General features: G+C 38.4%; 1 protein-coding gene across 1 annotated transcript in view; it reads right to left on the bottom strand.

Annotated features, from left to right (window-relative positions):
• tlr18 (toll-like receptor 18) overlaps positions 1 to 12210 on the bottom strand; it is a 100628-nt gene that overhangs the window by 48723 nt on the left and 39695 nt on the right. Inside the window, exon 3 of the mRNA XM_028793972.2 lies at positions 8497 to 10670. Coding sequence (XP_028649805.2) covers positions 8497 to 10638 — 2142 coding nt within the window. The 5' untranslated portion in view covers positions 10639 to 10670. The remainder of the gene's footprint in view (positions 1 to 8496; positions 10671 to 12210) is intronic.

Here is a 12210-nt window from a genome sequence, read left to right as displayed (position 1 = left end):
TTCACATCTGCAATCAGTCCTTTAACAAGAGGTCATACACTATGAAAAACATTCCAATGTATTGGTTAAGACATTAAGAATCATGTTTAAAAAAAAAAAGAACAAGAAATACATAAAACTACATCACTTCTTAGACTAGCTACACCATGCAAAGCAAAAAAATATTTATGGAACACATTTTCATATATTGCGGTGGGCTGGCACCCTGCCCGAGGTTTGCTTCCTGCCTTGTGCCCTGTGCTGGCTGGGATTAGCTCCAGCAGACCCCCGTGACCCTGTAGTTAGGATATAGCGGGTTGGATAATGCATGGATGGATGGATTTTCATATATGAAAGAAAGTAGAAAATAAACAAAATAAAGTAAAAATATAAAGAAAAGTTATTTGTAAAAGGTTATATAGAACAGGAAGCATGACAACAATAACAAATGCCGTGGGCAGAAAATATCACACAAATTAATTCAAAAGCTGAAAAGTCACAGGGTGTCACAAACACAATCAAGACATACAAATGATGTACTAGCATTGGCAAAAGCTGTAGCTACTGGCCACAGGGTTTAGATGTGACCCTGAGGACATCATTTAATCCATTTATGCTCAGATAACATTTCCAATCCACTTGATTCACTTTAAGGGAAGGGAATCAGAGCCAAAAATGGCAACACCATGTGCAAGACAGAAAGCAGTTCTAGTTGGGGCATCAATCCATTGCACACACGCACACACACAAACACACTCAAAGAGGGACAATTTAGAAGTAGCCTAATACTTCAGAACAGGTAGTCTACCTAAAGCTAAGCATGTTGGGAAAACCCAGGTTTTTACTGGAAGAGGTGTTGGTGGAACCAGCAAGGGGTGCTTACAGTATCTGGTGGTCTGTATGTGGACTTCAATGCCTCAGTGCAGTGACTGGAATACTATGTAAAAATTGGCTCTGACCTTCAGATGAGAGGTACAACTGAGGACATGACTCCTTGCGTTCTTGAAAGACCCCTTGGTATATGTGTGTGTTTCCCAATTCCCTGGCTAAATTGCCCAACATGATCTGGACCATTCTGACCCCTAAGCATTCCCCCTCTCTAACTGGCTAAATGCTTCTCTCACACCTTCACCACCTAACAGCTAATGTGTGGTGCAAGAATGGCTGCTGTTGTATCATCCAAGTGGATGTTACACGTTGGTGGTGGTTGAAGTGGTTCCCCACTGTCTATGTAAAGTAGTTTGGGTAGGTTATTCATTTATGTTCAAAAAACAAGTCTACATTTTATGTATTGATTCAATGACTGGTACAAACTTCAGGTGCACCAGCATCTACCTGTTGGCTTATTAGTCCCACAACATCCTGGTGCTTCAGATTTTAGGGGTTCTACAGAGTAGAAGACAGCAGAGTTAATACTGTGTTGATATAATTCTGACTATGGGTAACCTCTGCTTTAAAATATCTCACTAAACCTCTGGCTTCTTCTATGACAGCATCATTCCATGTCCAAAGATCACATTTTCAGTTCTGAGATTTAGGCTGTTAGAATTTGTTCCACTCCTGACATTCACCTGACCCCCAAACATTTCCATATGAGTAGTTAGCCTGCACAATTCATTTGGATTCACCCTGGTCAGGCTATGTAGGTTAATACAACACAAACCCATGTCTGGTTTGAACAGTAACTCTCAACATCCCTATTTGAATTCCCCAAGAATTTGATTTTTTGAACTTAGATTGATTTGCCAACTCAAAACCTACTAGGATACAATGCACCCCACGGCAGTGTTCTCATCCCTTCAACTAAGGGTCATTATGAAGACTTGAAGGTTGCACCTCTGCATCCTTGACATGAATTGACTTGCCTACATTTTTACTTAAATGCTCTCCACAATAGTCCATCTCAACCTCCCTCTCCAGTAACTTAATGTGTACAGCTACACTTCCCTTTTTGTGAGCTTCTCCCTAGGTTATCGTGTGACTCTGATGTCATTTAACAGGGCGACAGGCATTTGATCTGAAAGTTCCAGGTTGTAGTACAGTATACCCCATTTCTTAATTATTCCTCCATTATAGAAAGCTGAATTCTGGTGTTTCTGTATTGGAATTCCTGGTTTATCCCTGGCTTGAGAGAGTCTAGTAATCTACTGGTTTTAATAAGACTTTACATTTAAAAAGTTTACCGGTTCTTGTGGAAAGGTGATAACTTGTGTGGGGATGTCTCCTTCTTGGTGACAATCTAATATCTAATGTGAAAGGAGATTTTGGATCTCAGGACTAACTTGATGTAAATGACATAAATAACATACTGTAATTGGAGCCCTTTACTACACTCATATTGTAGTAAGGATACCTAGTGAAAATGAAGCTGCTTTTGTTAACCGCAAGCAGTCACATTGCATTAATTCACACGTCAACTGTGATTCATTTATTTTATGGAAAAATAGCTTTGACAGATGTGAAGGAACTGTATGTGGTGGCTGTCTTGTTATAGATAGATAGATAGATAGATAGATAGATAGATAGATAGATAGATAGATAGATAGATAGATAGATAGATAGATAGATAGATAGATAGATAGATAGATAGATAGTGTCACAGATGACTATGGTCATTACCTGGCTGGGATGCCTGGAAGGACTGGAAAGGGACATTAACAGCTTCCGGGGCACAAGGGGGCAGCCGCCCTGGATAAAAAGAGGACCACGGGAAAGGGACAAAGAGGATTTGACCTATTGGGAACCGTGGCCACCGCCAGGGGGCGCTTTAAGCCTCAGGAGACCCGGATGTAATTACTTCCGCCACACTTGGCAAGATGGCAGAGAGATCGGCCAGGGACGCCCGGAGTGCTTCCGGTTCAAAGGGCAGCACTTCCGCCACACCAGGAAGTGCTGCCGGATGGACATCATCAGCCACCTGGAGCACATCCGGCAGGAATAAAAGGGGCCACCTCCTTACAGTCAGTGAGCCAGAGTTGGGAGTGGGAGTAGGATGAAGCTCCCAGGAGGAGAGGAAAGGCGGCCAAGGACTGAGAAAGACTTGATTTTGGGGTGATTATTGCTTTATGCGTTGTGTGCTGTGTGGATTTGTGTTTATTAGTGATTAAATAAACGTGTGCTTTTATAAAGATGTGGTCTCTGACTGGTGGTGTCCAGGAAAGTCTCACAATAGATAGATAGATAGATAGATAGATAGATAAGTTGCTGGTTCACATCCTGTAAATGCCAGAAGTAATTCCACTCCATTGGGCTCTTGAGCAAGGCCCTTAACCTGCAATTGCTCCGTCCTGGGTATGGCGTTAATCTGCATCCAGCCCTGCAACAAGTCTATCAACCTGCAGGGAAAACGTGGGGGTTGGTGGCAGGATTGCCACTCCAACCACCGTAAAAAACCTCACACTTTTCTGTCCTGTCTGAATTAGTGTGATGCTGAGGTGTCACCCGTTGCACGGCTGAACTTGGGTCCTAATCTGGGGAGGTTTGTTGTGTGGTGGGTGCGGCAATGTGATGTATCACTGCATTCTCCTAACCTCTCTTTGTACTCTTCATTGTAACAGCAATCATGTTAGCAACAAGGAGCATTTTTGAAGGTATTCTCCATGCAAATCCTTAAGAATTGTCTAGGCTTTAAAACAATCAGTTATGTTTGTGAGTATCTGTTACTTTCTTACTTACTCTGAAAAGAGTGAAGGTGCAGTTTAATTTCTTTCCACCTCCACGCACACAGGTGATGCTTAGGCCTGCAATGGGGGTTATTTTGGCTGTAATTTGTAGAAGACACATGGGCACAATGCCTATTTGACCTTTCTGGGCTACCATACTTAGATAGATCTCTACTGCTCATGAGCAAGTCAGGTGATTGATTGGTTATATACTTGATACTTCGACACACAGAAGTTTCCTGTGTGCTGTGAGCAATGAGAGCCTGTTAATTATACAATACGTTACTGTTATCATTTCTATAGTATTTGTAATTTATTTATATTTAATGTACTGTTTGATGTTTAACACTGCGTGTGCGTGTGCGTGTGTGGTCCCATAGAGTTAAAATGAACAGTATTGAAGTCAAAAAGATTATAAATAGTTTTATCTTGAGATATTACAATTTCAAATGTGAGGTAAATATATAAAGATGTTGTATAGATTTGAATTGGAACAGACAAACGACTCATTAAGTGAGTTTAAGTTGTTACTTAAATAATGTATTTGTACATGTTTATTGAATTGCTTTATTTTTTCATTTCTGTTAATAAATGTTTTGCAGTTTTGTATTTCACACAGTTTCTTTGGGCTCTGCATCTTCAAAAGGCACAGAAGTCTATAACTGATGCATTTGAGAAGTGAATAGATAATAATTTAAACAATTTAATGGTAAATAGAAAGAAGCACTGAAAACAAAAAAAAGAAAAAAAAACACTTGTAAATTTCTTATACAAACTCAGGGCACTTCCTGTGGTTTAAAGGGTGAAGAAAGTGCTAGACATGCAGTGCATCATAACTTATCACTTGCTAATGAAACAAATACTGAACATGTTAGGCTAGCAAAGGTTAAAATAGGAAGCTTATGTTCAAAATGGTTAACTTCAAACTTTGATAACTGTAGTCTCTCGGGCAAAATCAACAGCAACAGAAGTACACACTGGAAAGGCCAATATCACCAAACAGTCACTAGCAAACATGGAAGTTGTCCAGATTCAGCAAGTTAGACAATGTAAGAGGGAGAGCAGAGACATTTTGAGCAAATAATCAAGATGGGAACCATGTGAAAGAGTGTGAGCTTATTGTTTCACTTATCATGGATGTTTTTGTTTCCCCTTGGTGATTGCCAATGGATGACGTTGCTAAATAGATCAGAGAAAAATGCTTGCACTTCCTGACATTGGCCAAGGGGAAACAGTGAAAATTATTAAATCTCTTCTGAGTTAATAAGAGAAACCAATAAGTTTCCAACATGAAAAATGAATCTCTTAAACTGAAAAGGCCAAAAAAAACCAAAGTTGCTGAGAGTAGTATAAAAGAGTTAAAAGAGTGATGATGTTCTAATGTGTACATTAAAAAAATTAAAAACTGCATCAGTGAACTGTATAGTATGAAAACAGGCCCCATACTGAACTAGGAGGGTGAAGTCACCCTACTTCCACAAATAGTCTTATGGTGACCTGCTGTACATGGCACTGTCCTCCTCAAGTACTTTCTCCCACATTGCATTGCGTTCCTGTTTCAGTGCTGTTGCCAGACTGTTCATCACTGGCGTAACAATGGATTGTGCAGATTGTGCAAAGCACAAGGGCCTATGAGCTTGGGGGGGACCACTCGGGGCTGTATAGATTTTGTAAAAATTTTAATTACTTAACATTCAATGTCTTATTACCATCAACTCTGACCTCGATGGCTGATGACGAATTGTATGCTGCTGCCGATCTTCTCATTGAACGCTATAGCACCGACATTTCACCGGGCATTTTCCGCTCAATTGTTGTCATTTCATGCATGTTTTCAATCCATCCTGTCAAACAAGTCAACTGTTTTTGAAGTAGTTGAACTGTTGCTGATAGATCACTGTGCACTGTTGTCTACTTCCAGTGACGTTTGCTTACATGTTACTGCTGACTATACCAATGACTGTTGCTGCATGTCCATGATCATTCTCCAAGTGAAAACACATAAAAAATTACCTCAGACGCACCACGTAGCAAGACAAACTTAGTGGCTTGGCTGTACTCTCAATCGAAAACAAGCGTGCCAGACAACTTGATGTGTCAAACATTGTTTGTTTGTGCAACAGAATGCACGCAAGCGAGTATTTTAAGGTGCCCGTTGGGGCAACCCCTAATGGGAGCAGCCGAAAGGAGAAGTGATATTATAAGTAATATGATTTGTAACTTGTCAGTCAGTTCCATTTTTGTAAGCTTTAACAGTTTAACATATCTGGAATCTGTTTTATTGTGTATCTTAGTATGGCTTACTGTGCAGTAGTGTCACTACTGTGAGGATTTGTGAGTGTGACCACTTTATTATGTCCATTTTCTCAGAACGTATGTAAAATGGGTTGATTGTGTAGTAGTATCCTGTCAGCCGGTGTTGTTGTTTTAATTTGTTACAAATTGAAATTGTTTCATTATGTAGCACAGAAAAGTTTCTACTTTTTAGCTTACATTACATTTTAATCATCTTCTTTCACAAAGTTGCCTTGGAAAAATAAATGGGTCCACATTTTACATATATTTATATACTAGTACAACTACCCATACCTCCCACATCCCATTGTAACAATTTATTTTATTTTTGCTAACTTACAGGGGCTGTAATAAAGTGATTTAAAAAGTTATTACAAATTTCATATATTTGTTTGTCACCAGCATAACTCCACCACGCAGCCAGCCCCTGGGATCCAGTTGCAAATACATTACTAACAGGTATGCTAGACAGGAGGGGCCTTCAGCAAGCTAACTATGCCACTGCTGTTCATCAAGGGCCCTAGCTATCCACCAGTCTGGGTCCCCATGTCCTTGAATTTGGGGCCTGGGTTAATAAAAAAAACACTTCTTTCCCAACTTAGGCACTTGTTCTTCTTAACACAATCCTGACAATTTGAAGCCTCTTTATTTAGTACAAAGTACCCACATTTCTAAAAATCAATTCATGCACCCACCATCACAGACTCACACAGGCAAATTTACAGACTCGTATTCGTCCACCACATTTCTCTGGGATGTAGGAGGAAAATTAGAGTTCCCAGACAAAAGCTTATGCAAACACAGGATCAGGAAAGCTGACCTCCATACCACCTGCTTTCTTGAAAATGTACATGTATGACTTAAATGTATAGCCTCCTTCACTTAAATTACTTGTGTTCTTCCTTAAACAAAGGAGTAGTTTACCATACATTGAAAAGCAATGTATCTTAAGTGAACAAAATGTGGACCACCTGCTGATGTGTTATTAATGCATGCAAAGCATGGCATTATAAATTGCATCCATTAATTTATCTCTCAGAACTATAACGGGGAAGTACTAAGTATCTCCCTACACTTACAAAGAAAATGAATGTATTTTTCATTAGGTGAGAAGATGTGCTTAATGGATCTTTGCATTTCACCTTTACGTGGAAAATAATGTTACCTAAGGGCAGCTAATTCATTGTTCTTAAAGAGGTAGTTAGTGCAGAGGAGGAACGGTTCCTGTTTTTTCTAGGCAACCTATTGATATTGACTGCTTTCTAAGAATTTAGAAGTAAGGACTTGTTGTTTTATTCTGCTGTCATCTCCTATCTAGTTATCTAATTAATTAGTTTAAATAATATGTATTTAAGAGTATGCCTCACTACAAAGCTTTACATACATATGGTTTATCCTAGAAGGACCACCAAAGTAGTGTCTCTCCTGGATTTTTAGTGTTTCCTCTGGGCAATTAAAGAAATACCCCCCCACCCCCCCCCACCCCAAAAAGTGAAATTTTTGTCATTTGCGTCATGTTGTTTGCAGTAATGTCAGAGAAATAATTTTAATCTCTTGGTTAAACAAATAGATGGAGATAACAAAGTTGCTGATACAATGGACTTCAGTTTGGACCTTTACTGAATGACAACTAACAATAGTAAAACATCTATGAAAAACTTCTCACATCAAGTATCCGGTCATATGCTTATGATATCCCAAATACAGTATATGCATTTTTGCTAAAATACTGTTAAACAAAACATTTCTAGAAAATCCATATGTTAATGAAAGTGGGGCCTGTTCAGACAAGAATGAACTTTAAAACTGAAGGGCCACCTTCCCCCTCATTCATTGGTCAAGATTTGCACCCAGTAATATTTTATTCTTAGGCTACCATGGTACTTCACGTGATATCAACTTTGCAAAGCAAAGTCTGAGAGAGGCATACAGTAAATATTTAAAGAAAACCAAGTGAATACATAGTCAGGTGGAAAGTATGCTTCACAGTTATGCATATTCAAGGTACTTCAACAAGCAGAAGGTCAATCCACCAGTGTAGTGTCCCAAACTGCTGTTGAAAAATCTGAAAATAAAGTGGATTGGCTTAGCAACAGTGAATGAGGGGAGAAGATGGTCTTCAATTTACAAGTTCAATACTGTTTGAATGCACCCACAGTCATTCACAAGAGGGCTTCCCAGAAGTCATTTATTTAAAGAAGTCATTTATATAACATTTTTTGAGAAAGTTCATGTGTTTGGGCCATGTTAAGCATAGGACTGGATTCCTGATAAGGGGCATTATGTGACATGAGTAGCATGAGATTTTTTCGGTTGTTGCTGTTATTCATAGTTGGCCTGTGTTCAAGCCAAGAATTCTGTTATCTTAGTTCTCAATAAAAACATGAGGTTAAAAATATACTAGTTACTGTACTTTACATACTCTAAAGACCAAGGGATAAATTAAGGGCAAAAACCAACAATCATTTTTGGGTTGAGCAACTGTTTAAGTATAAGATGCCAAGGAATCTTTACTAGACAAACATAACAGTTTATTAAAAGAAATGTTTGGTAAGCTCACCTTGTGGCTCTTTTCAATGTTTTCAATGATGTTGTCTATGATCCACTTGCCTGGCATGAAGTCTCTCTCATGTATGCAGAGGCGATATGGAGGGTCACAGTTTTCCAAACGAGGCAGGAGTTGATTCCGGACCCATTCTGCATCAGAATGACTATATGAGATAAAAGCATGGTATTCATATTTTTCGTCCTTATTATTTCCTTCCTTTCTTGCACGATATTTTGCTCTCAAGATCTGATAAATAGCTTTGAGGTACCAGTGGACATCATAAATGTAGCAGAGTATCATTAGAATGATGACAACCACTGCAGTCGTTGAAACAGAAATGAGAACAACTAAAGTGACATTACAGGTAAGCTTTCCAGGATAAAACTTTGCCACGATTGTGTTCAGTAGATTTTCTGGTTGGTAACATCTATAGTTCTGAGGCCAGTCTGTAATGTTAATCTTTCCCTTATTGACTGTTTCTTCAACAAAACCATACAAGTCACATGTGCAGTAATAGGGGTTATTGCCAGCTTTCAAACTAACAAGATTAGGCATATTATGGAAGGTTCCTGTATTGATGATGCCAAATGAATTTCCATCAACTGCCAGCAGTTGAAGATTAGGACTTTGCCATCCAGAAGGAATAAACTTAATTTTATTACCACTCAAAAGTAGAACCTGCAGTTCAGTAGCTTTCTGGAAAAAATCCATGCTTAGGAGGTCCAAATCACAGTAAGACAAATCAAGATACTCTAAAGTTTCTGGCAAACATCTAAAAATGTTCTGATTGGCACTATTATGGTGCAAAATTAGTCTAGTTAGGCTGGCTTTCCAAGCACAGCCCTCATCCATCGATCCCAGCTGGTTGTAGCTAAGATCCATCTCTTGAAGATGTTTCCATTCTGCAGTGAGATTTGATAACACAGCCAGACTGGTCAACATGTTTACATTAGCAATAAAGGACCTGAGACTTGGCAAAGTGTTGTCATAGCGACATTTCTGGTTGTAGATAAAGCCATCCAGCAAGCGGTTGTTGGTAATTGTCAATATTTCAATGTTGCTCATTTCATCCCAGGCATCACATGGAACAAAATTGAAATTAACATTTGTGATAGTTAGATTGACGACTTTGCTGAACCATGTAAACTTCCAGTCAAAGCGAAGGATATCTGGGTTGCTAATATCCTGCAGCACCAAATTGTTCAAGGAAAGGTCTGTGATACTTGACTGATTTTGAAAGATATCAAAGTTAGGGGAACGGGCAAAATCGATGGCCACTAACCCCAAGTCTTTTATTGTCGACCTTTGTACATTTAAGAGTGCCATCCTTAACAGGTTTTCATTGAACTTCCCCCGATAAAATATAAGCTGATTAATATTTATGTTCCGTAGACCGTTAAAAAGATCTTCAGACTCTGTGTAGTATGTGAACTCAAAAAGATTTCGAAATCTAAGAACTTGCAGAGTCTTGTCAGTGAAGTCTTGCAACATAGCGGGTAATGATCTAGGACTCTGGTCCAATGCAATGTCAAACCACATATTGGTGGTTTGTATGACAGACAGGGTACCCTGTTCATAGTAATGAAGACTTGAAGCTGATTTGATAGCAAATTTATTCAAAGAAATATTTTTTAAAGGATAAAAATCATATTTGCTCAAATTTTGTATTAAAGGACCTCCCATGGAAAGCACCTTCAGTTCATTGAAGGTTGAAAACACATTTGGCAAGGTTGCTACACTATAGAAATTATTAGACATCTCCAGGAATTTCAGTTTCTTGAGGGGCTCAAAAGCTTTTGAGGGAATTTTAGCAAGGGAGTTATTAAAAATGTTGAGATCCTCCAAAAGTGTGTTATTGGCAAATGCATGATCAGCAATGAATGAAATATTATTGTACTGGAGATTCAATTTATGAAGCTGTCGGAGATTTGAAAAGTCAGTATTGGAAATAGAAACCAATTTATTATAAGACAGATCCAGCTCTTGTAAGGTGTCCGGGAGTGTGCTGGGCACTTGATGAAGACCAAGCCCTTTACAACTGGCGTACAGGCTACCATTGATACGACAACCACTGACAAATTGTACTAATATTGCACTCAAGTGGATGCAAGTGAGAATAAATGAGATGGTAGTGTCTCTTACAGAGAATGACATTTGGACTGTCCCTTTACATAATGTTCCAAATTCTGCAAAAAAAAAAAAAAAACAAGTTAAGAAAATAACACCATGAATAATGAACATACTCTATAGAGCAATATGTTAAAAATACCCTGAACTAGCATAATTTGTTTCTTTTTTTTCCTCAAAACAATGAAATATGTCTACAATACACACTCATATTTTCAAAACCGCTCAATCCTGTTTTGTGCTTCAGGGAAAGAACCAAACCCGGATGGGCTATAAGTTCATAACAAGCAGACTTACATGGGGCCATGTTGCCAATCAGTCTAACATGCACATCTTTGGGAAGTGAGAAGAAACCTCTGTATCACATATACAATTGCACAAATGTAGGGAAGAGGCCACACTCATAGTGACCAGAATGCCCCTGAAGCTGGGATGCACTGTGTTATCATACCACGTGATAATTTAATGTAAATTATGCAAGTCAATGAAGTTAACAGTGCTAAATGAAATTAATATTAATTAAAAAAATTAAAGCCATTTTTGGAGGTTGCTGACCATTTTTAAAGAAAATGTTTTTTAGGTGATTTACATACTGTGTTGAACTGGCTATATACTACTACTTACTAAGTTAAAAAGCAGAAAGCGAGTGATGTTGGCTAAAGTTCTGGCTGTCTTAAACAATGTTTCACACCCATCTGATTATACCCATTTTAATACAGTATATTAGATTATATTCCTATTTAAGATAACGCTTTCAAACCTGTTTAATCCAGTTAAGGATCACAGGGGCCAAAGTTTGTACCTAACCTGGATCAATGGAACAGCAATCTATCTAGAGCTGATCAATCCATTAGGTGACATCTGAGAAAAGTGTAATAAAACCAAACTACACACTCTGGACAGCTGGTGGCGATGTCCATCAACCCTGCCTAGGGCTCCATGGGCTCTGACCAGCACAATATCTATCTATCTATCTATCTATCTATCTATCTATCTATCTATCTATCTATCTATCTATCTATCTATCTATCTATCTATCTATCTATCTATCTATCTATCTATCTACAATATGGCGTCTTTTGTGTTTAATATGACCGATCTATTAATAGCTGGTCAAAATTGCCTAATAAAAAATGTGAGCCAAGAACATGTGTGAAACTGGATTATCATTATCTTGTTAGGCTAAAATAAGATACGAAAATGTTTGCTTTCCAACAGTGCAGTCGTAACTGATGAATGCAACAAGTAATTTTTTCACTGGTGTGGTGTGGCCAAACAGTTGCCATTTACTCAAATATCTGACTAAGCAAACTGTCATTATCTATTTCATTTCCTTTAATCTAAATTGCATGGAATCTGTAATTCTTCTTATTCCTCTCTGCTCGATTATACCTGCCTTGAAAAATCTGGCTCAGTCTCCCTGCCTTTCCTTTCTTTCTTTTTTGCTCTCCCATAGCTGAGACTCTTTCCTTTACCTATTGTTGAACATCTAGTAATAAAATACACATTTCCAGTATCAGTTATTAGGCTCCAGCTTCCCCACAACACTGCCTTAGATAAGCTAGTTAGAAAAATAGATGAGTTGATGGATTTACTTTA

Source organism: Erpetoichthys calabaricus, chromosome 2 (assembly GCF_900747795.2).
Source record: "Erpetoichthys calabaricus chromosome 2, fErpCal1.3, whole genome shotgun sequence".
Classification (NCBI taxonomy): Eukaryota; Metazoa; Chordata; class Cladistia; order Polypteriformes; family Polypteridae; genus Erpetoichthys; species Erpetoichthys calabaricus.
Note: the sequence above shows the minus strand (reverse complement) of the source record. Positions and strands in the feature narration are given on the sequence as shown.